Source organism: Oncorhynchus mykiss, chromosome 12 (assembly GCF_057628025.1).
Source record: "Oncorhynchus mykiss isolate SJ-2025 chromosome 12, ASM5762802v1, whole genome shotgun sequence".
NCBI lineage: Eukaryota > Metazoa > Chordata > Actinopteri > Salmoniformes > Salmonidae > Oncorhynchus > Oncorhynchus mykiss.
In genome coordinates, this window is record NC_143033.1 from 19,558,337 (window position 1) to 19,584,533 (window position 26,197).

The following is a 26,197-nucleotide window of genomic DNA, read 5'->3' on the forward strand; positions in this document are numbered from 1 at the left end:
CAAAATAAACTAAAGTAAAAAATTATAGAAAGTAACACAATAAAATAACAATAGCGAGGCTATATACAGGGGCTACCGGTACAAAGTAAATGTGTGGGGGTACAGGTTAGTCGAAGTCATTTGTACATGCAGGTAGGGGTAAAGTGACTATGCATAGATGATAAACAGCGAGTAGCAGCAGTTTAAAAATAAATAGGGGGTGGGGGGAGGGGGGGTGTCAATGCAAATAGTCTGGGTGGCCTTTTGATTCATTGTTGGGCAGGCACGGTACCAGGTTTGTAGTCCACTAACCTGAGGCGTCTATGACAGATGTGTCTGCTCCATGGGCCAGCATGACTGCCAGACATTCAGTTTGACCACGGGTGGCAGCCACATGGAGACTGTATGGGAAGAGAGAGACAGCACAGAGCAACAACATGATCAGTCTAATACAAGGGAGATTAAACAGGTCATTGGATGAATAAACAGAAAGTACAGCAATCAAATCTGAAAAAAGAAATCCCTCCAATTCCTTCTATAAAATGAAAATGAAGGTAATTGACATCGGTCAATATAATTTTCACTGGCTAGATCTGCTTCTTTAATTAAGGTGGAAACATCAAGAAAATTTTAAGTAGTGTGGGGACTATTGAATTCTGTGCTAGAGAATGAGTTTATTCAGCATGCGCCAAAGTACTGATTATGTTCTGAGCTTTGCCTTTCGCATGTGTTGTTAGAACAGGGTTAGTGCACTGTTGTGGATCAATGAGCATTGCTCTCTAGGCCATCACGCAGACTCACAGAGCTAACACACACACACAGAGCTAACACAGGCAGCTGGGTTACCCATAGGACCCCTCCACTGAAGAACACGAAGACAGAGCAATTACCACTGCTATAGAGGATGTCTTCACTACATTGAAACAGGAAACAGCATAACAGATTTGGAAGAGAAAGCAAAACCATTTCTTCCAAATAGTTGTTGTCACTTATTTAATGAACAGAGATGATCTAATACAGGAATACTGAGATAAGCAAGTGTTTAGACTATTTCATTGACCTTTCTCGTGAAATGTATTCCCCTCAGAATGGAGAGCAATTTAAAACACACTTGCCTGACGAACATGTTTGATATGCCTGGCACAGACCGATAAATTTCAGGGGTAATTCTGTTTTCTACAACAGCTTCCTCAGATAGCCCACATTTCAACACCAATTACACTTCCTCAAGTACATAAATTGCAAGGTCCATGCAGGGAAATTGTAATCTGCTTTACCTCATTTCTATCAGCATGTTAACTTCTCTAGGATAGGGGGCAGCATTTGGAATTTTGGATGAAAAGCATGCCCAATTTCAACTGCCGGCTACTCATCCCCAGAAGATAAGATATGCATATCATTAGTAGATTTGGATGGAAAACCCTCTGAAGTTTCTAAACCTGTATGAATCATGTCTGTGAGTATATCAGAACTATGTAGCAGGCGAAACCCCGAGGACAAACCATTCAGATTTTTTTATTTTTTAGGTCACCCTGTTTTCAATGAGGTTTCATTGGGAATCCAGATTTCTAAGGGACTTGCTTGCAGTTCCTACCGCTTCCACTGGATGTCACCAGTCTTTAGAAATTGGTTGAGGTTATTCCTTTGTGTAATGAAGAAGTACGGCCATCTTGAACTTGACTGTTTGATAGAGGCACAAGATCAGAAAGCATGCTTGAGTTTGTATTCTTCCTGTATTGAACACAGATCATCCCGTCTTCAATTTTATTGATTATTTACTTTTAAAAAATACCTACATTTGTATTACAAAAGTAGTTTGAAATGTTTTGGCAAAGTTTACAGGTAACTTTTGAGATATTTTGTCATCACGTTGCGCAAGTTGGAACCGGTGTTTTTCTGGATCAAACGCGCCAAATAAATGAACATTTTGGATATATGGATGGAATTAATTGAACAAAAGGACCATTTGTAATGTTTATGGGACATATTGGAGTGCCAACAGAAGAAGCTCGTTAAAGGTAAGGCATGATTTATATTTTTATTTCTGCGTTTTGTGTCACGCCTGCAGGGTTGAAATGTTCTCTCTTTCGTTTACTATGGTGCTATGCTCAGATAATGGCATTGTTTGCTTTCACCGAAAAGCCTTTTTGAAATCTGATATGTTGGCTGGATTCACAACACGTGTAGCTTTAATTTGGTATCTTACATGTGTGATTTCATGAAAGTTTGATTTTTATGGCAATTTATTTGAATTTGGCGCTCTGCATTTTCTCTGGATTTTGGCCAAGTGGGACGCTACCATCCCACATATCCCAGAGAGGTTAAATGTGCAACCAGAGGGGAAAAAAACTCTAGACCACCTGTACTCCACACACAGAGACACGTACAAAGCTCTCCACCACTCCCCATTTTGACAAATCTGACCATAATTATATCCTCCTGATTCCTGCTTCCAAGCAAAAATTATAGTAGGAAGCACCAGTGACTCGGTCAATAAAAAAGTGGTCAGACGAAGCAGATACTAAGCTACAGGACTGTTTTGCTAGCACAGACTGGAATATGTTCCGGGATTCTTCCGATGGCATTGAGGAGCACACCACATCAGTCATTGGCTTCATCAATAAGTGCATCGATGACGTCGTCCCCACAGTGACCGTACGTATATACTCCAACCAGAAGCAATGTATTACAGGCAACATCCGCACTGAGCTAAAGGCTAGCTGACACTTTCAAGGAGCTGGACTTTAACCTGGAACCTTATAAGAAATCCTGCAATGCCCTCTGACGAACCATCAAACAGGCAAAGTGTTAATACAGGACTAAGATCGAATCGTACTACACCGGCTCCGAAGCTCGTCGGATGTGGCAGGGCTTGCAAACAATTACAGACTACCAAGGGAAGCACACCCGAGAGATGCCCAGTGACACGAGTCTACCAGACGAGCAAAACTACTTCTATGCTTGCTTCGAGGGAAATAACACTGAAACTTGCATGAGAGCACCAGCTATTCTGGACGATTGTGTGATCACACACCCCACAGCCGATGTGAGTAAGACCTTTAAACAGGTCAACATTCACAAGACTGATTACCAGAACGTGTACTGCGAGCATGCACAACTACAGTGGGGAGAACAAGTATTTGATACACTGCCGATTTTGCAGGTTTTCCTACTTACAAAGGTTGTAGAGGTCTATAATTTTTTATCATAGGTACACTTCAACTGTGAGGCGGAATCTAAAACAAAAATCCAGAAAATCACATTGTATGACTTTTAAGTAATTAATTTTCATTTTATTGCATGACATAAGTATTTGATCACCTACCAACCAGTAAGAATTCCGGCTCTCACAGACCTGTTAGTTTTTCTTTAAGAAGCCCACCTGTTCTCCACTCTTTACCTGTATTAACTGCACCTGTTTGAACTCGTTACCTGTATAAAAGACACCTGTCCACACACTCAATCAAACAGACTCCAACCTCTCCACAATGGCCAAGACCAGAGAGCTGGTCATCAGGCAACAATTGGAGACATGCACAAGGCTGGGATGGGCTACAGGACAATAGGCAAGCAGCTTGGTGAGAAGGCAACAACTGTTGGCTCAATTATTAGAAAATGGAAGAAGTTCAAGATGACTGTCAATCAACCTCGGTCTGGGGCTCCATGCAAGATCTCACCTCGTGGGGCATCAATGATCATGAGGAAGGTGAGGGATCAGCCCAGAACTACACGGCAGGACCTGGTCAATGACCTGAAGAGAGCTGGGACCACAGTCTCAAAGAAAACCATTAGTAACACACTACGCCGTAATGGATTAAAATCCTGCAGCACACGCAAGATCCCCCTGCTCAAGCCAGCGCATGTCCAGGCCCGTCTGAAGTTTGCCAATGACCATCTGGATGATCCAGAGGAGGAATGGGAGAAGGTCATGTGGTCTGATGAGACAAAAAATAGAGCTTTTTGGTCTAAACTCCACTCGCCGTGTTTGGAGGAAGAAGAAGGATGTGTACAACCCCAAGAACACCATCCCAACCGTGAAGCATGGAGGTGGTCACATCATTCTTTTGGGATGCTTTTCTGCAAAGGGGACAGGACGACTGCACCGTATTGAGGGGGGGGATGGATGGTGCCATGTATCGCGAGATCTTGGCCAACAACCTCCTTCCCTCAGTAAGAGCATTGAAGATGGGTCGTGGCTGGGTCTTCCAGCATGACAACGACCCGAAACACACAGCCAGGGCAACTAAGGAGTGGCTCCGTAAGAAGCATCTCAAGGTCCTGAAGTGGCCTAGCCAGTCTCCAGACCTGAACCCAATAGAAAATCTTAGGAGGGAGCTGAAAGTCCGTATTCCCCAGCGACAGCCCCGAAGCCTGAAGGATCTGGAGAAGGTCTGTATGGAGGAGTGGGCTAAAATCCCTGCTGCAGTGTGTGCCAATCTGGTCAAGAACTATAGGAAACGTATGATCTCTGTAATTGCAAACAAAGGTCTCTGTACCAAATATTAAGTTCTGCTTTTCTGATGTATCAAATACTTATGTCATGCAATAAAATGCAAATTAATTACTTAAAAATCATACAATGTGATTTTCTGGATTTTTGTTTTAGATTCCGTCTCTCACAGTTGAAGTGTACCTATGATAAAAATTACAGACCTCTACATGCTTTGTAAGGAGATGATTGTGGACTACAGGAAAAGGAGGACCGAGCACACCCCCATTCTCATTGACGGCGCTGCAGTGGAGTAGGTTGAGAGCTTCAAGTTCATTGGTGTACACATCACCAACAAACTAACATGGTCCAAGCACACCAAGACAGTCGTGAAGAGGGCACGACAAAACCTATTCCCCCTCAGGAGACTGAAAAGATTTGGCATGGGTCCTTAGATCCTCAAAAGGTTCTATAGCTGCACCATCGAGAGCATCCTGATCAGTTGCATCACTGCCTGGAATGGCAACTGCTCGGCCTCCGACCGCAAGGCACTATAGAGGGTAGTGCGTACAGCCCAGTACATCACTGGGGCCAAGCTTCCTGCCATCCAGGACCTCTATAGCAGGTGGTGTCAGAGGAAGACCCTAAAAATTGTCAAAGACCCCAGCCACCCTAGTCATAGACTGTTCTCTCTGCTACCGCATGGCAAGCAGTACCGGAGCGCCAAGTCTAGGTCCAACTCCTTATTTGCTTCTACCCACAAGCCATAAGACTCCTGAATATCTAATCAAATGACTACACAGACTATTTGCATTGCCCCTCTGTCTTTTACGCCGCTGCTACTCTCTGTTATTATCTATGCATAGTCACTTTAATAACTCTACATACATGTACATATTACCTTAATTACCTCAACTAACCGGTGCCCGCGCTCATTGACTCTGTACCGGTACGCCTTGTATATAGCCTCTTTCTTATTCTTATTCGTCTTTTTTAAACCACATTGTTGGTTAAGGGCTTGTAAAGTAAGCATTTAACTGTAAGGTCTACTACACCTGTTGTATTCGGTGCATGTGACTAATACAATTTGATATGATTAATTTTTAATAACAAGCACTAGTGGACAATTTAACTCCTAGAAGACAATAAATCAGTATTAATTAATGACGATGTCTTTGTTCTTGCAATAACACATCATGCAATTAGGCACATTTTCCTAATGGTCAAACATGAACATTATCAGGTCCAGTTAGGAAGCATAATAAATAAAATTAAAATAAATAAAATTAAAATGGCGGTCACATCCATTCAGAGCTTATAGAAATCAGGAAAATATCAGGACACAATCACGCTGCGTGATAATTGGAAGCTTGTTAAACACACAAAGGAGACCATGCCGACTGTACATTATGGGAATTGTATATTTGTTTTATAGGCTATCAATGAAAGGCCATTGACCATCACAGGTCTCTAACCATGATAAAATCTCAAACTAATCTAACTCCACATGACTGAGTCCTCTTTCAACAGAAGTCGTCTCAAGATACTGTATCTAGGGCAGTTCTGTTCAGTACAGTAGCATCTCCAATAGTGACAGGGACTATGGCTTATCGATCTGAACATTTGCCTGGGGGCAATTCTATCACTATCAACTATTGTAGATGTGTCATTATAGAACTTTGAGGGAATATCTAAGTACTGTAACTTCATTGCTGCACTGAAAAGGTATCAATATTGAAATGTTAGATGTTTCAGGGAAGATGAGCAGAAATGTGATTGATTTTAACAATAAACATTACTATACTGATATTCCACATTGTCCCTTAATTCAGTTTGCACAACACACATCCTAAGCGGTCCCAATTCCCTGTTTCTAATCTGTGTCTGACCAAACCCTGTCCCTCAACCCTTGATACTCACGCTGACTTGCCCTCACTGTCCAGTTTGAACGCGCTGGCTCCTTTCTTGGTGAGGAGGGAGGCCACCTTCTCTACCTCCCCATGTTCCACAGCTACCATGAGGCGCTCATCATTTTTGCTCCATTCATGGGCCTGAGGAGAGAGAGATAAAACATCAGAGGTTAATGCTTCTCATTCACAGTTGAATATATCTATTACTGAATCATTACTGTTCAAACCTGGTGTGGCGAAAACCACAGCCCCTTACCCGTTGTAGACAATTAGCATAAAAGATGAAAGACGTCATAGCTGTTTGTTGGTTTTACTCCACCGTGAACCTAACACAATTCAGCCTGTGAATGCGGCCAGCCATGTCTCTCTGGTAACCTCTAGTCTAGAGGGTGATTATCCCATTTATGCTTAATCCTTAAGTAGGGAGCTTCCCCTTACATAACCTGAGGAAAACACGTTTCATTATGGCATATAGGCATTAGGCATGCTGAACCAGAGCTCTGTTTCAACACCATCAACAGAAGATTGTTTCACTTTCAACATATTTTCAACCTTGAAGACCGTGGCCAGTCATGACACGACAGTCATTCAGTTCGAAACGCTTAGCCTATACTTTGCTTTCTCACCTGAAACCATTGGATCGTATTTCTGTGATAACACAATGCCTAAGGAAGCCAGCATCCCCCTGCACCTAAACCATGAAATCAATGCCTCAAATGAAAGCTTCTCTGCAGAGATTTATATAGGCATGAATTTCACCAGAGCCCATGAACGGTTGAAATGCACCGAAAATGACTAATGTCCTAAACTCAGTTGCAGTCCATTTTCACAACGAATTTCCCACATTTGAAACCCTGCTTGACTGTCAAGACATACAGGGCTCCAGCCTGACCTCATAGTGGGGGCTGTGTGTTCCTTCTTGAGGTGACTGGCTGGCCTCACTGACTCTGTCCTACCCTGTCTGGCATGCTCATACACACAGGCTTGATTATAGCAGCCATGCACCCATTCACTTCCATCTATTCGTAGGGTTAAGGCACTGGCTTAACTGTTAGGATGATGGGAGGCTCAGTCTGAAAGAGAAGAGTTATGAACCGGGGGGAAAGAGTATCTATCACACACACACACACACACACACACACACAGGAGGAGGGAAAGTAAGGTGCATGACGCATGTACTGAGCTTTACAGATCTGACATCTTTATTTGATCACTCTTTTGTCACATAGAACATCCTGCACAGTAGGAAATGCAAAATCTAAAGTTTGTCATTTCCACTTAAAAATTTGCCCTAATGACTTGATTTGCCCCAACCCCTACAAAAATGTAATAATCCACATAATAATTTACGTTTCCTGTTGCTGCAAGATTATTTTCCTGCTGTGAGAAGCAGGGTCAAATCAGGATGGTGCACCTGTATGTGCTGCTTTGAAATAAACTGTCTGGTCTGGTAGCTCGCATCAATTCAGTTTTTTTTTTTAGGGCCATGATCCTTCAATAGAAGTGTCATCATAAGTCAAGATTTCTATGAGACAGACATTTCACAAGGCCAAGAGGTTTTAAAGTATATGAATGGTAGGAGATGCTATTCCATGGTGTCCTTTCCTACTCTATTTCAAAGTTAAGCTATGTTGTTAGTTCTTATGGGTTCTACCATCTCTACACTGCCACATGAGGAAGGGGCCTGTAAACTCAGGTATGCATAGATGAGCTGCAGAAAGAGCAGAGGGGTAGGGCTGTGATGGGTATTGAATAACTGTGTAACTGACGGTTACGGATAAAGACCGCCATGGAAATAAAATAAGTCAACTGTTTAAATAGGCCTACATAAAAAAGAAAATGTATTAACATGTAGATAAACTTTACCTAATAGCGGGAGTGTTTACTAATGATTATAAGCAATTTATTTGCTAACTTAATCTGTCTACATCTCCTCCTCTTTCCAACATTTGTTTGATGCACCAGCAGCTAACCCATTAGTATACGGTCTGGTATACAGTCTGTTATAAACTGGGACGTTCGAGCCCTGAGTGCCGATTGGCTGACAGAAATGGTATATCAGACGTATACTATGGGTATGAAAAAAACTGATTTTTACTGCTCTAATTACGTTGGTAACCAGTTTATAATAGGCTATATATTATAGGCCTACTAAAGTGAATCTAGGCCTAGACCACCTGTGCTATAGGCAACTCTAAAAGACAAGAAAATAAATATCAGCTGGAGTTTAACCTTATCAATAAGTGGTTGCGCAAATTTAGATAAAGCACTCACTCAAAATGTAGTGTCAACATAACCAGCCATTGCTTTACTAAAATTGATCCAGTTGATCAATGGACAGGTTGATCATTAGGCTATTGACAGGTTGATCATTAGACTATGGACAGGTTGATCATTAGGCTATGGACAGGTTGATCATTAGACTATGGACAGGCTGATCATTATGCTATTGACAGGTTGATCATTAAGCTATGATCCCTTATTGATGTCAACTGTTTAATCCACTTCACTCAGTGTAGATGATGGGGAAGAGACAGGTTAAAGAAGGATTTTTAAACTCTGAGACAAATGAGACGTGGATTTTGTGTCTAATTCAGAGGCTGAATTGGCAAGCCAATGGGCAAGCCAAAATATTGAAGTGCCTTTATATGGGGGATGGTGTGTCAAGAATGGTCCACCACTTTAAGGACATCCTGCCAACTTGACACAACTGTGGGAAGCATTGGAGTCGACCTGGACCAGCATCCCTGGCGAACGTTTTCGGCACCTTGTAGAGTCCATGCTCTGACTAATTGAGGCTGGTCTGAGGGCAAAATGGGGTGCAACTCAATATTAGGAAGGTGTTCCTAATCTTTTGTACACTCGTTGAATATCACCCTTAACTTTTCTCTGCAGTGTATATGATAGGCTACATTGATGTAGCATCATCTTATAATGTAGACCATTTTTTTCCTATCCTACAGAAAGGATTTGAAGCTAAGTTAATACGTTTTTCGTAAAGGACAAATTTGATTTGCTTACGTGTCTGAGTGAAATGTGCTGCAGGTGGCTTTGATTGATGGGGATTTTTAGGTGGGTGGGTGAGCATGTATGAGTTCACTAATTCTCTATATCCATTCAGAAAGTATCCCTGAAATAGGCCTAGACTGTGTGGACTTCATCTCTTTAATCTGATAGAAAAAAAGCGGTGTCTTGTCTGCATATGTGCTAGGAATGATGACAGGAGCCAGTTTTGAATTTCTTCTCTTATTAAATGGGGTGCAACAGACTGAAACGTAGCCAAGCTCCTTTCATGATTCATCCTATAGGATGCATAGCCCATATTCTAATCTTCTCAGCAGCATATTATTTTTCCAGTAGTATATGATTTTTCTCTCATTACTGCATCCATCCTCTCTAGCCACTTTGAACAACGAATTGCCACAAAGTGGCTAACCGTAGAAACGTTGGTGACCTTGTGCAAATTGTTCGGAAAAGTGGAGGGAAAAACGCATCGAACTTGGTGTGAATGGTTTAGTGCGTCAATATCGGGATCTGTATTTTTTCGGAAATCCTCTCCTATCTGACATTCCTTCATCTGTATACTAGACTAATATTTAGAGGTAGTAACTTGAATAATAATAATAATAATGAAATTATACTGATAATAACGAAGTGTAATGTTAATAGTGAAGTTGCAGAGAAAAACCAAGTGTTTCTTTTGAGTCTGATATGTGCCAATCCCCCCCAATGGTACTGTTGGTGACCATGTACATTGGCCTGGCCAATTAACATAACCTCAAATTCCAAGATGATCACGGTCTCACACCCATTTGAAGTCAATCACCCCTTTTTCATTTAAACACTTGACCCCCAAAATACGTATAAATATTTTACTATAAATTGTGCTTTCCTGTATTATACTTCTGCAAGAATTACTATCCTATTCCACTGAGCAATTTACTTTATATTCGTATTCTAATCTTTTATTATTTCTTTTTGTTGCTGCATTGTCGAAGAAAGAAGCTGAAAGTAAGCATTTCATTGGATGGTGTATCCCGTGTGTATCCTGTACATACGACTAATAAAAAATGTTAAATGATGTTACAACATTCAATTTTGGGAATGTTGTAACAGAAGACAACTCAAAGACAGTCTGGGAATAACAAACCTTACCCAACTCCACACCGGCAAAAGGCACTATTTGACCTGGTAAACACAGCAGGGTATGACTAAAAACTAACATACCTAAGTGGACAAATAAGTCCAATAAGAAATCTGAAACCTCTTTACAGCTGACTGGTTTCCAACTTCCCAAACATGCATCTGGATTTAGACAACTGGTTTTCTTTGATAAACTCAGACCAGTCTCTGTTACAGCATTAGGTGAGACAAGTCTAGCGGAAACAATTAGTGGACGCATGTTTCTGCCCTGTAGAACTCCTGCTCTTAGTAGTGGTTAAGTGGTGAAGGAGATATACTGTCAGGATGATCTGACATTGTTGTTATATGTAGAGATGCATCCTCTTATAAACATCAAGCTCAAGTACTGTAACAGCAGACTAGTCAACGCATCTGAAAGCTGTGATCTGTAGATAACCTGATATGTATATAGTCTGGAGAAAGGCCCTTTTAAAGCTCCTATAGATGTACAATATGACATATTGTGCACTGCAGGAACATAAAAAGTGAATTGTTAAATCAAATATCAATACAACATTTCTAGCATGTACAGTGCCTTCAGGAAGGATTCAAACCCATTGACTTATTCCACATTTTGTTGTGTTACAGCCTGGATTCAAAATGGACTATATATATATATATATATATATATATATATATATATATATATATATAAATAACCCATTTACACACAATAACTCATAATGATAAAGTGAAAACACTAAGAGCTTTGCACACCTGGATTCAAATTCTTTGAGCTTTGTCAAGTTGGTTGTTGATCATTGCTAGACTACCATTTTTAAGTCTTGCCACAGATTTTTAAGCAGATTTAAGTAAAAATTGTAACCAGGCCACTCAGGAACATTCAATGTCATCTTGGTAAGCAACTCCAGTATTTGGCCTTGTGTTTTAGTTATTGATCTGCTGTAAGGTGAATTCTGTACAGGCTTCCTTCTTTTCACTCTGTCATTTAGGTTAGTATTGTGGAGTACCAACAATGTTGTTGATCCATCCTCAGTTATCTCCTATCACAGCCATTACACTCTGTTTTAAAGTCACCATTGGCATCATGGTGAAATCCCTGAGCAGTTTCATTCCACTCTGGAAAATTAGCTAGGAAGGACACCTGTTTTTAGTGTTGCTACTAGGTCGGCCGATTAATTAGGGCCGATTTCAAGTTTTCATAACAATCGGATATCGGTATTTTTGGGCGCCGATTTGCCGAGATATATATATATATATATATACACACACACACACACACCTTTATTTAACTAGGCAAGTTAGTTAAGAACACATTCTTATTTTCAATGACAGCCTAGGAACGGTGGGTTAACTGCCTTGTTCAGAAGCAGAACGACAGATTTTCACATTGTCAGCTCGGGGGATCCAATCTTGCAACCTTACAGTTAACTAGTCCAACGCAATAACGACCTGGCTCTCTTGTTGCACTCCACAAGGAGACTGCCTGTTACACGAATTCAGTAAGCCAAGGTAAGTTGCTAGCTAGCGTTAAACTTATCTTATAAAATACAATCAATCATAATCACTAGTTAACTACACATGGTTGATGATATTAGTAGATATTATCTAGCGTGTCCTGCGTTGCATATAATCTGACTGAGCATACAAGTATCTAAGTATCTGACAGAGCGGTGGTAGGCAGAAGCAGGCACGTAAACATTCATTCAAACAGCACTTTCGTGCGTTTTGCCAGCAGCTCTTCGTTGTGCGTCAAGCATTGCGCTTTTTATGACTTCAAGCCTATCAACTACCGAGATGAGGCTCGTGTAACCGAAGTGAAATGGCCAGCAAGTTAGCGCGCGCTAATTGTCGTTGTGTTGCTGGTTCGAGCCCAGGGAGGAGCAAGAAGAGGGGTGGAAGCTATACTGTTACACTGGCAATACTAAAGTGCCTATAAGAACATCCAATATTCAAAGGTTAATGAAATACAAATGGTATCGAGGGAAATAGTCCTATAATTCCTATAATAACTACAACCTAAAACTTCTTACCTGGGAATATTGAAGACTCATGTTAAAAGGAACCACCAGCTTTCATATGTTCATGTTCTGAGCAAGGAACTTAAATGTTAGCTTTCTTACATAGCACATATTGCACTTTTCCTTTCTTCTCCAACACTTATTATTTAAACCAAATTGAACATGTTTCATTATTTACTTGAGGCTAAATTGATTTTATTGATGTATTATATTAAGTTAAAATAAGTGTTAATTCAGTATTGTTGTAATTGTCATTATTACAAATGAAAAATAAAATTAAAAAATGGGCTGATTAATCGGTATCAGCTTTTTTGGTCCTCCAATAAATCGGTATCGCCGTTGAAAAATAATCGGTCGACCTCTAGTTGCTACCATGCTGTGAAGCTGTCTTAGGTTTCTCTTTATGTAGTGTTGTGGTGTCTCTTGTCGTTGTGTGTTTTGTCCTATATTTTTATTTTTAATCTGAGCCCCCATCCCCACAAGAGGCCTTTTGGTAGGCCCTCATTGTCAATAATAATGTGTTCTTAACTGGCTTAGCTGGCCTAGTTAAATAAAGGTTAAACAAAACATTTAAAAATGAAATAAATAGCGAATGGGTATATTAACACACCATCCAAAGTGTAATTAACTTCACCATGCTCAAAGGAATATTCAATAGGTGCCCTTTGCGAGGCATTGGAAAACACAGAATCTGTTAAGATGGCGCCGAAGAGGATAGCTGACGTTTTACATGCCCATAACCAATTGTGCCAAAAAAATAATATTTTTTGGCATGGTTTGTAACTTATTTGTTTTACTTATTTTGAACATAATGTCTCTTATGACTGAAAATAACTTTGAACATCAGAAGTGGGATTATTCAAAACGAACTGGAAGAAGATTTTTCCTTTAACGAGTCCAATGAGAAAAATGTACTGTTCTCCTGGGAACAGGCCCAGATCCCTGTCATTTGCGTGAAGAAAAGACAAAGGAAAAGAGGACGCAAATCGGTTGCCTTTTGAGAATCCGTAGGAGAGCGAGTAAACTCCCACTGCCATCAATTCTACTTGATAACATGCAATCATTGGAAAATAAAATTGATGAAGTACGATTATCCTACTGTTGAAATCGGCTAAACTTTGAACATTGAGATATTAAATAAATTATAGAGAAGATGCCTTGAATAGAAAGAGTGGAAAATAATGGGTTTTGTGTCAGAAGTTAAGGGTTCTCTGTAGAAAGCCAGAAGGTTTTGGAATGTGTTTGATGGAGGAGAGCGATGTGTTGATATAGGGCAGACAGATGGATATCTGTGGATTAGGTGAAGGAGGAGTTGGTCAGGGGGTGAGGTCAGTTCCCCTTAAGGGAGTAATCAGGGTTAGCATCTGGTTACCTTATTTCTCTTGGGCATAAACTAAGGATTGGAGAGAGGGAGTGTCTGAAGTAGGATGTATATAACCATTGGAGAGAAATGTTTTGCTGTCTGATTACAGCTATACAGAATCTTTGGGAAGAATTAAACTTGGTTAAAGCTTCTCTAGTGTCCGTGGGTTATTTACTCTGAAAAATAAGAACCTAACACTACCAACAGGACATTAAGAACTGTAATATCTTATGTTTCACAGAGTCGTGGCTGAACGACAACAAAGATAAAATAGAACTGGAGGGATTTTTAATGCACCGGCAGAACAGAGAAGCTGTCTGGTGGGGGTGTCTTTTTGTCAATAACAGCTGGTGCGCAACGTCTAATATTAAAGAAGTCTTGCGGTATTGCTCGCCTGAGGTAGAGTACCGTATGATAAGCTGTAGACCACATTATCTACTAAGAGAGTTCTCATCTATATTATTCGTAGCCGTCTATTTACCACCACAGACCGACGCTGGCACTAAGACCGCACTCAACCAACTCTATAAGGCCATAAGCATAAGGCCATAAACAAGAAAATGCTCACCCAGAAGCGGCACTCCTAGTGGCCGGTTTTTCAGGTTCACCAGGTTTTCACATGCGCAACCAGAGGGCCACCTTTACCCCACACAGAGATATGCATACAAAGCTCTCCCTCGCCCTCCATTTGGAAAATCTGACCATAATTCGATCCTCCTGATTCCTGCTTACAAGCAAAAACTAAAGCTGGAAGTACCAGTGACTCGCTCAACACGTAAGGGGTCAGATGACGTGGATGCTATGCTACATGACTGTTTTGCTAGCACAGACAGGAATATGTTCCGGGATTCATCCAATGGCATTGAGGTGTATACCACCTTAGTCATCAGTTTGATCAAGAAGTGTATCGATGACGACGTCCCCACAGTGACCGTACGTACATATCCCAACAGAAGCCATGGACTACAGGCAACATCTGCATTGAGCTAAAGGCTAAAGCTGCCTCTTTCAAGGAGCGGGGCACTAATCCGGACACCTAAAAGGAATCCCGCTACACCCTCAGATGATCCATCAAACAAGCAAAGCGTCAATACAGGATTAAGATTTAATCCTACTACACCGGTTTCGACGCTTGTCGAATGTGGTAAGGCTTGAAAACTATTACGGATTACAAAGGGAAACCCAGACGTGAGCTGCCCAGTGATGCGAGCTAAATGCCTTTTATGCAACACTGAAGCAGGCACGAGAGCACAAGCTGTTCTGGATGACTGTGTGATACCGCTCTCGGTAGCCGTTGTGAGCAAGACCTTTAATCAGGTCAACAATTCATAAACCCGCAGGGCCAGCGGGCCTAAATGATTACTACCCCAGCACTCACATCAGTAGCCATGAAGTGCCTTGAAAGGCTGGTCATGGCTCACATCAACAGCATCCTCCGGGATACCCTAGATCCACTCCAATTTGCATACCGCCCTAACAGATCTACACATGACGCAATTGTAATCGCACTCCACACTGCCTTTTCCCACCTGGACAAAAATAACACCTATGTGAGAATGCTGTTCATTGACTACAGCTCAGCGTTCAACACCATAGTGCCCACAAAGCTCATCACTAAGCTAAGGACCCTGGGACTTCATGCCGGGCCGTCCCCAGGTGGTAAGGGTAGGCAACAACACGTCTGCCACGCTGATCCTCAACACTGGGGCCGCTCAAGTGTGTACTTAGTCCCCTCCTGTATTCCCTGTTCACCCACGACTGTGTGGCCAAACACGACTCCAACATCATCATTAAGGTCGCTGACGACACAATAGTGGTAGGCCTGATCACCAACAACAATGAGACAGCCAATAGGGAGGAGGTCAGAAAACTGGCAGTGTGGTGCCAGGACAACAACCTCTCCCTCAATGTGAGCAAGACAATAGTGGACTACAGGAAAAGGCGGGATGAACAGGCCCCCATTAACATCAATAGTAGTGGAGCGGGTCGAGAGTTTCAATGTCCTTGGTGTCCACATCACCAACAATCTATCATGGTCCAAACACACCAAGACAGTCGTGAAGAGGGCACGAGAAAACACATGGGTCCCCAGATCCTCAAAAAGATCTACAGCTGCACCATTGAGAGCATCCTGACCAGTTGCATCACTGCCTGGTATGGCAACTGCTCGGCATCTGACCGTAAGGCGCTACAGAGGGTAGTGCGTACGGCCCAGTACATCACTGGGGCCAAGCTTCCTGCAATCCAGGACCTATATAATAGGCGGTGTCAGAGGACCGTTTTCTCTGCTACCGCACGGCAAGCGGCACCGGGGCGCCAAGTCTAGGAACAAATGGCTCCTTAACAGATTCTACCCCCAAGCCATAAGACTGCAGAACAATTAATCAAATGGCCACCGGACTATTACATTGACGCGCCCCACCCCCTTCCATTTGGTTTATACACTGCTGATACTCTGATACTCTGTTTATTATCTATGCATAGTCACTTCACCCCTACCTACATGTACAAAGTACCTCTAACCTGTACCCCAGCACACTGACGCGGTACCGGTACCCCCTGTATATAGCGTTGTTATTGTGTTACTTTTTATTATTTTTTTACTTTAGTTTATTTGGTAAATATTTTCATAACTCTTCTTGAAAATGTTGGTTAAGAGCTTGTAAGTAGGCACTTCACGGTAAGGTCTTCACTTGTTTTATTCGGCGCATGTGACAAAAAGTTTGATTAGATTTTTTGAAACCATCCCTGGTCTTTGTGGTTGAATCTGTGTTTGAAATTCACTGCTCGACTGACGGATCTTGGAGATAATTGTATGCGTGAGGTACAGAGACGAGGTAGTTATTCAAAATTAATCTTGCCATAACAAAGGGGTTATTAAATAGTTATTCACTCAAGACATGTCCGCTTTTCATTTTTTATTCATTTATTCATAATGGGGTATTGTGTGTAGGCTTCATTTTAAATGCAGGCTGTAACAAAACAACATTTAGAAAAAGTTGGTGTGAATAATTTCTGAAGACACTTATGTACTCACAAAAATGATTTTATACCGCATGAATTTGTCCATGTGTTGTGATTGAACAGTGGTGTTCACTGCTTACTGCTGACAGTGCTTGGTTTATAAATGAATGTATCCCTTGCTGTTGTAACACTATCTGAGCCGTGCTGGTGAAGGACCTTGTGACCTGCAGTTTGTACACAGCAGGGCCACAGTAGGGGCCAGGGGAAAGTAGAGCAGCGAGGTCAGCTCTGATAGATACTGTAGAGGGGCTGGGTGTCTGCTGGCTGTTATCGTCTGTCACTATTTTTGGTATGCAGCGTAATGAGAAACAGCTCTGCAAGAGATTTGGGAATAGCCAGCGTTATTCCAGTCGGCTAGGCAAACTACAGCCAGCTAGTTGAGGGTAGGGAAAAGTCAAGCCGTAAAATCCAGCAGCTCATCACACGCAATTTCCTGGTAATTAAATATCTGATACAGTGAGTGTTACATGATAGACAGAGAGGGTTGAGTAAGACAGACAGACAGACAGACATTCAGTAGGGCTGCGGCGATTATTGATTTTTGGGTAACGATTAATTGTCATGCAAATTAAAACGGTTATTGTCATAGCTAATTGTCATTTTGTTGAAAACATCTTTGAGCTTGTAATGTATCATAATGCATCTGTGAAAAGTATCTACAACATACATAATGAATACTTTGGTGACATCTCAAAAATAAAATGGTTTTGACAACTTGGAACTTTTGGAAATTAAGATTCTCCTGACCACACTGTTATGTTCATAAAATTCTAACCAATTTCACCCTCTACATGAATAAAAAAACTGCTATTCTAAACTATATCTACTTGAAAATAAAGTTGAATCCCACCCGTCCTAAAATGTATTAAGTAAGTAGCCTTGGCTTGTGCGAGCTGGGACAGCTCATAGGGCAGGAACCTATCTCCTGTTTCTCTAGGGTGTGGCAACTTGATGTACAAATACACCCCCTGGCCAGGACGCTAGTCTAACGCAGGTCCTTAACCCCAATCTATGTATACATTTTTTTGTTCACGATTATTGCACATCATTTTCTATTATACGATTATTGTGCCAGGCCTAACAGTCAGTTTAGTGAGGGAGTGAGCCAGATCAAGACACAGACCAAGGCTCTGGCGTCTGTCCTCATGCCTCGCGCCACTTTCGACCCCATCGTTCACCACATTCTTTGAAAACCCTAATAGGTCTACGAGGACAAGTTCCTGCCTGGTTTAGATCTTATCTATCAAGAATACACCAGTCTCAACGTCAACAGTGAAGTGGCGACTCCGGGATGTTGGCTTTCTAGGAAGAGTTGCAAAGAAAAAGCCATATCTCAGACTGGCCAATAAAAATAAAAGATTAAGATGGGCAAAATAACACAGACACTGGACAGAGGAACTCTGCCTAGAAGGCCAGCATCCCAAAATTGCCTCTTCACTGTTGACGTTGAGACTGGTGTTTTACGGGTAACATTTAATGAAGCTGCCAGTTGAGGACTTGTGAGGCGTCTGTTTCTCAAACTAGACACTAATGTACTTGTCCTCTTGCTCAGTTGTGCACCGGGGCCTCCCACTCCTTTTCTATTCTGGTTAGAGACAGTTTGCGCTGTTCTGTGAAGGGAGTAATACACAGCGCTGTACCAGATCTTCAGTATCTTGGCAATTCCTCGCATGGAATAGCCTTCATTTCTCAGAACAAGAATAGACTGAGTTTCAGAAGAAAGTCCTTTGTTTCTGGCCATTTTTAGCCTGTTATCAAATGATGATGCTCCAGTGCCACGCCCTGACAATAGAGAGCCCTTGGGGTTCTCTATGGTGCAATAGGTCATAGCGTGGCTAGGGGGTGTTCTAGTCTTGAATTTCTATGTTGGTGTGAGTGTGGTTCCCAATTGGAGGCAGCTGATGGTCGTTGCCTCTAATTGGGGATCATACTTAGTGTGCGTTTGTGGGTTATTGTTTTGTTTTGGTTTAGGCTATGTGCGCTACAAACTTCGTTCGTTTATTCTGTTGTTTTTTGAAGGTTCACTTTAATAAATATGTGGAACTCTACTCACGCTGCGCATTGGTCCGCTCATTATGTATGCAACGAACGTGACAGAACATCCCACCACTACAGGACCAAGCAGCGTACCATGGAGGTAAAGGAGAGCTGGACATGGGAGGAAATAATGGGTGGATGCGAAACCCTTCCTTGGCGGGAGTATAGGAGGACAGTGACGACACCGGGGTCCGCGGCCACAGAAACCCCAAGATTTTTGGGGGGAGGCACAAGGGGCTGTCGGTCGAGCCGAGGATAGAGTCAGAGACTGTCGGGGAGTCGATGGAGCTGTTGGAGGAAGGAGATTGGAGAGAAATGTTGGTCAGGTGTATTCTGCAGCGCATTCACCCTGAAGAGCACCTTCCCAGCCCGGTACGTCATGTGCCGGTTCCTCGCACTTGCCCTGAAGAGCGTGTCATCAGTCCGGTGCCACCTGTACCGGCTCCACGCACCAGGCCTCCAGTGCGCCTCTCCAGCCCGGTACGTCCTGTGCCGGGGCCCCGCACTCGTCCACCAGTGCGTGTGTACAGTCCGGAGTCTCCAGCGACAGTTCACGGTCCAGAACTTCCAGCGACGGTCTGGAAACTCCAGTGACAGTCTACAGCCCGTAACCTCCAGCGACGGTTCACAGTCCAGAGCTTCCAGAGATGGTTCACAGTCCTCAGCCTCCAGTGACTGTCAACGTTCCGGAGCTTCCAGTGACGGTCAACGTTCCGGAGCTTCCAGTGACGGTCAACGTTCCGGAGCTTCCAGTGACGGTCAACGTTCCGGAGCTTCCGGTGACGGTCAAGAGCTTCTGGTGACTGTCAACGGCCCAGAGCTTCCTGCGCCGGTGCCATGGCTGGAGCCTTCCTCTGCGCCGGTGCTCAGTCCAGGCACGCCGTCCATTCCCGCTCCATGGCCGGAGCCTTCCTCTGCGCCAGTGCTCAGTCCAAGCACGGCATCCAGTCCCGCTCCATGGCCGGAGCCTTCCTCTGCTCCGGTGCCCAGTCCGGGCACGGCGTTCAGCCCGGCTTCAGGGTCAGATCCGCGGTCTGAACGGGAGCTACGTCCCGCACTGGAGCCGCCACCGACGCTAGTTGCCCACCCTAACCCTCCCCATCCAGGTTCAGGTTTTGCAGTCGGAGTCCGCACCTTTGGGTGGGGGTACTGTCACGCCCTGACCATAGAGAGCCCTTGGGGTGCTCTATGGTGCAATAGGTCAGAGCGTGACTAGGGGGTGTTCTAGTCTTGAATTTCTATGTTGGTGTGAGTATGGTTCCCAATTGGAGGCAGCTGATGACCGTTGTCTGTAATTGGGGATCATACTTAGTGTGGTCCTTTTCCCACCTGCATTTGTGGGATATTGTTTCATTTTGGTTTAGTGCTATGTGCACTACGAACTTCATGTTTGTTTATTCTTTGTTGTTTTTTGAAGGTTCACTTGAATAAATGTGGAACTCTACTCACGCTGCACCTTGGTCAGCTCATTATGTATACGACGAACGTGACATGCAGATACTCAACTAGTCTAAAGGCCAGTTTTATTTCTTCTTAAATGAGCACAACAGTTTTCAACTGTGTTAACATAAATGAAAAACTTTTCTAATGATCAATTAACCTTTCAAAATTATAAATGGGAGTGACGGTTGCTGATAATGGGCCTCTGTGCGCATATGTAGATATTTTATAAACAAAATCTGCCGTTTCCAGCTACAAGTCATTTACAACATTAACAATGTCTACACTGTTTCTGATCAATGTGATGTTATTTTAAGGACAAAAAAGTAGCTTTTCTTTCAAAAACATGGACATTTCCAAATGACCCCAAACTTTTGAATGGTAGTGTCTATATATTTTAAATCCATAGCTGCTTTTTTTCCCATCTTCGTAACATTGCAACAATCCAAAACTTTTTGTAAAAATATTATGCAGCAAAGATAACCCATGCTTTTGTCACTTCAAGACTAGACTATTGAAATGCTCTACTCCGGCTATCTGGATAAGGAACTAAATAAACTTCAGCCAGTGCTAAAGTTCAGCTGCTATCTTGACTAGAACCCCCCCAACATGCCATTTTACTCCAAAGCTAGTCCTAGGCCGATTTCAAGATTGTACCTACAAAGCCTACAACCTACAAAGCATTACATGGACTTTCTCCTACATATCTCTTCAATTTGGTCCTGCCGTACATACCTACACATATGCTACGGTCACAAGATGCAGGCCTCGTTATTGTTCCTAGAATGTCTAAGCAATCAGCTGGAGGCAAGGCTTTCTCCTACAGAGCTAAACATTTTTGGAATGGTCTGCCTATCCATGATGAACCACCCTTGCTGTCTCTGCCTGGTCGGCTCCCCTCTCTCCACTGGGATTCTCTGCCTCTGACCCTATTACGGGGGCTGAGTTACTGGCTTGCTTGCGTTCTCCCATGCCGTCCCTATGAGGGGTGCATTATGTTGTGCCAGGCTTTTCTCACTATACTCGACTTGAGTGTGTCGAGTCACTGACGTGATCTTGCAGTCCAGTTTTGGCTCATGCAGAGGGGGAGATCTTTGTGGGCTATACTCTGCCTTGTCTCAGGGTAGTAAGTTGGTGGACTGTTGATATTCCATTGGTGGTGTGGGGGCTGTACTTTGGCAAAGTGGGTGGGGTTATATCCTTGCTGGTTGGCCCTGTCCACTTTGGACAGGGCCACCTCTCCCATCTAAGTCTTCAGTATCTATGCTGCAATAGTCAATATCCCGGGGGGCTAGGGTCACCTGTCCTATCTGGTGTAATTTATCTGGTGTCCTGTGTGATCTTAGGTATGCTCCCTCTAATTATCCCATCTCTCTCTCTACTCCCCTTCCCAGAGGACCTGAGCCCTAGGACCATGCCTCAAGACTACCTGTCCTGACGATTCCTGGCTGTCCCTGTCCCCAGTCCACATGTTCCACCTGGTCGTGCTGCTGATCTAGTTTCTGCTGTTCTGCCTGTGGCTATGGAACCCTGACCTGTTCACTGGAAGAGCTACCTTGTCATGTTGCTAATCCAGTTTGTTGTGTTCTCTCTCTCGACCTCTGAATGCCTGGCTAAGAAAATCCAAATGAAATTTACTCCTGAGGTGCTGACCTGTTGCACCCTCTATAACCACCCTGATTATTATTTGACACTGCTGGACATCTATGAACGTTTGAACATGTTGAAGAACAATCTGGCCTTACTGGCCATGTATTCTTATAATCTCTACCCCTCAGAGCCTGGTTCCTCTCTAGGTTTCTTCCTAGCTTCCTACCTTTCCAGGGAGTTTTTCCTAGCCGCCGTGCTCCTGCATCTGCATTGCTTGCTCTTTGGGGTTTTAGGCTGGGTTCCTGTAAAAGCACTTTGTGACAACCACTGATGTAAAAAGGGCTTTATAAATACATTTGATTGATGAAATTTGATTGATCGGTCAGTATAGTAAAATAACCAGTAGTAGGTGGTATTGCAGCAAGAGGTGAACCAGATCAAGACACAAACAGTAACAGACTCGGTCAGTGTAAAGTAAAGTAAGGGAGTGAACCAGACAGCCAGATAAAGGGACTATAGCGGCTGCAGACAGAATGTGTAGGAGGGTTAACACTAACCACAAGGATTACAGATGAATAAAGATACACAGTGTAGCTACTGTATTTGGTGACAAGCCTGCTCTGTTCTATTCTCCAACACCTCTGACATATAGACAGACTGGGGTCAAAGTCCACATTAGCTCCCTGACCATTAGGCCTACACTCCATCTAGATGTTCACGTTTAGAAAAAGGTATAGAAGAAAGTTGTTTCACAGTTATTATGAATTGTTTTGCATATACTGTGTTTCTTCTGATGAGGAGCCTGCGAAAAAAGAAATTGCAGGCTCCGTTCCGACCTACATCCACATCCAGAGTTCAGTTTTCTTTAATTTGCACCCAGGGGATGTCTGTGGAACTGTGGTTGCACCAGCATTACTCAAACTGCAGCTGAACAGAGAAGAACATAAAACTTAAAAAGACTAATGTGCTCCAGAACTGACCAAACAGAACACTGAACAATATCGTGTAACTGTACTATGTAATACGGTAGATGAGACAGACACACAGGAGGAGGGCTACTGCTGCAGTGGTACAGTATGTGGATGCCTTAATAACATTATATTTGACAGATCTACACTAGAGGATTAAATAAAGCAGAATGCAATGCTCAAGTTTCAAAGGAAGTGACATTCCATGGCATTCCATGGAATGGAATTCAAAACCACTGTAATATTGTCATGACTGGATGCTGTGTTGCCATAAAATGCACAACAGTAAACCCCGCAATTAAATGTAATGTATTAGTGCTTGCAAATGCTAGAGCACAGTAATACACACTTACCAGTGCCTTCAAAAAGTATTCACACTTTACTTATAGAACACTCAGTCACTACACTAAAATCACAATTTTTGGGGGGGGGGGTCACATACAAATATTTAGCAGATGAAGCAAAATGCTTGTATAATGTAAGAAATTACACACACAAAAACAAAATATTGCAAAGTTGCTTAGGAGCTAGAAGCAGAGCTGCCATGTCTGTCAGCGCCAACTTCCATGAGCCCTTGCACGAGGCGTGAGAGGAACGAAATTCCTCCCTGCTCAGAGCTTAGGGCCTAACTTATAGGGGACCAGTGCAGATTTACAAGCATTTAAAACAAATCTGGAGCAACGGCTAATCCAGAGTTTAACAAATGAACTCTTAACTCAGAATACCGTATCCGGCTGCATCAGGGGAGCCCCATCAAACAGCATGCAAACACTAGCTACAGATCAGTAGAATGACATGGATCACATTAGTGATGGGTCGGCATGGGTCAACTCAGGCTGGAATATGCTTTTTTTGTCTAACATGAACAGGGAGACAGGTGATCAGTTTGAGTGGGGTTCGAGGCATTTGCTTAGACTCAAACTAATGAAAAGGTCAAAGGGTAAACAATTGAACAGATTTTCAATTAGTTTTGGATGCATATAAAACTGAACCAAGATTAGCTACATCAATTCAGAAACCGAAAGCCCAGAGAGAGATTGTGTAAAACGGCCCAGGTCTCTTTTGAGTCGGGGCCAGGCCCTGGAAAAACAAGAAACACTCAACATTATTATCAGGAGGGGCTTGTGTGGCTAAAATGACGGTCAGGGAAAAGAAAGACATGGGACAAACATAACCCCCACCCTAAACAACAGGTGTGGTCTATTCTTTTTTTTTTTTATTTAACCTTTATTTAACTAGGCAAGTCAGTTAAGAACAAATTCTTATTTACAATGCTTATCATCATTTCAAACACCCAAGTACTTATAATGGGGAACGTGTTCAATTTGGGCTCCCTTCAATGTGCAAATATGCAGGTCCTCATGGTCAATATAACAAGACCGAGAGAACAACATAAAGTTGCTTTTATTAGCATTTAGTACTAGTTTAAGAACAGTAAGCGATTTTTGAATGGAGTCAAAACCACGTTGAAGGTCATGAATGGCCTGCTGTACTGAGAGGACACAGGAGTAAATAATTACCATCCACGTAGACATGAATGTTACAGGTTAACAGAAATACCAATATTATTTATAAAATCGTTGTACAACTGTACCTAACCATAAACATCAATGCCTTTCTTAAAATCAATACATAGAAATATACATTTTTAAACCTGCATATTTACCAGGTAATATTAACCAGGTGAAATTGTGTCACTTCTCTTGCGTTCATTGCACGCAGAGTCAGGGTATATGCAACAGTTTGGGCCGCCTGGCTCGTTGCAAACTAATTTGCCAGAATTTTACATAATTATGACATTATGAATATTTAGACTATATATTTTGGGGGGGGGCACCCACCCGTTAGATAAAATACGGAACGGTTCCGTATTTCACTGAAAGAATAAATGTTTGTTTGAGATGATAGGTCATTAATATGGTCGAATCCGGAAACTAAGGCTCGTATTTCTGTGTGTTTTGTTATAATTAAGTCTATGATTTGATAGAACAGTCTGACTGAGTGATGCTAGGCACCAGCAGACTCGTAAGCATTCATTCAAACAGCACTTGTGCGTTTTGCCAGCAGCTCTTCGTTGTGCTTCAAGCATTGAGCTCTTTATGACTTCAAGCCTATCAACTCCCGAGATTAGGCAGGTGTAACCAGTAAGTTAGCAGGGTGCGCGCTAATAGCGTTTCAATCGGTGACGTAACTCGCTCTGAGACTTGGAGTAGTTGTTCCCCTTGCTCTGCAAGGGCCGCGGCTTTTGTGGAGCGATAGGTAACGATGCTTCGAGGGTAGCTGTTGTCGATGTGTTGCTGGTTCAAGCCCAGGTAGGAGCGAGGAGAGGGACGGAAGCTATACTGTTACACTGGCAATACTAAAGTGCCTATAATAACATGCCAATAGTCAAAGGTATACGAAATACAAATCGTATAGAGAGAAATAGTCCTATAATTCCTATAACAACTACAACCTAAAACTTCTTACCTGGGAATATTGAAGACTCATGTTAAAAGGAACCACCAGCTTTCATATGTTCTCATGTTCTGAGCAAGGAACTTAAATGTTAGCTTTCTTACATGGCACATATTGCACTTTTACTTTCTTCTCCAACACTTTGTTTTTGAAAAATCATAATCGGTCGACCTCTACCAGAAACAAAGGACTTTCTTCTGAAACTCGTCAGTGTGTTCTTGTTCTGAGAAAGGAAGAAACTGAATATATCGGACAACGCTGTGTACCACTCCCTTCACAGAATATGGCAAACTGTCTCTAACCAGAATAGAATAGAAGAGGAGTGGGAGGCCCCGGTGCACAACTGAGCAAGAGGACAAGTACATTAGTGTCTAGTTTGAGAAACAGACACCTCACAAGTCTTAAACTGGCAGCTTCATTAAATAGTACCCGCGAAACACCAGTCTCAACGTCAACAGTGAAGAGGCGACTCCGGGATGCTGGCCTTTTAGGCAGAGTTGCAAAGAGAAAGTCATATCCCAGACTGGCCAATAAAAAGAAAAGATTAAGATGGGCAAAAGAACACAGACACTGGACAGAGGAACTCTACTTAGAAGGCCAGCATCCCAGAGTCACCTCTTCACTGTTGACGTTGAGACTGGTGTTTACGCCTATGTAGATATTCCATTACAAATCTGTCGCTTCCAGCTACAATAGTCATTTACAACAATAACCATGTCTACACTATATTTCTGATCAATTTGATGTTATTTTAATGGACAAAAAAAAGTGCTTTTCTTTAAAAAATAAAGACATTTCTAATTGTCCCCAAACTTATGAACGGTAGTGTATACTTG

The 26,197-nt window shown here is 42.6% G+C and overlaps 1 protein-coding gene across 1 annotated transcript in view; it reads right to left on the reverse strand.

Moving 5' to 3' along the window:
* The window catches only part of LOC110537130 (ankycorbin), a 68,789-nt gene that overhangs the window by 27,949 nt on the left and 14,643 nt on the right, over positions 1–26,197 (reverse strand). The window contains exons 3-4 of the mRNA XM_090191469.1: positions 6,329–6,459; positions 292–380 (exon numbers count right to left, since the gene is read on the reverse strand). Coding sequence (XP_090047595.1) covers positions 292–380; positions 6,329–6,459 — 220 coding nt within the window. The remainder of the gene's footprint in view (positions 1–291; positions 381–6,328; positions 6,460–26,197) is intronic.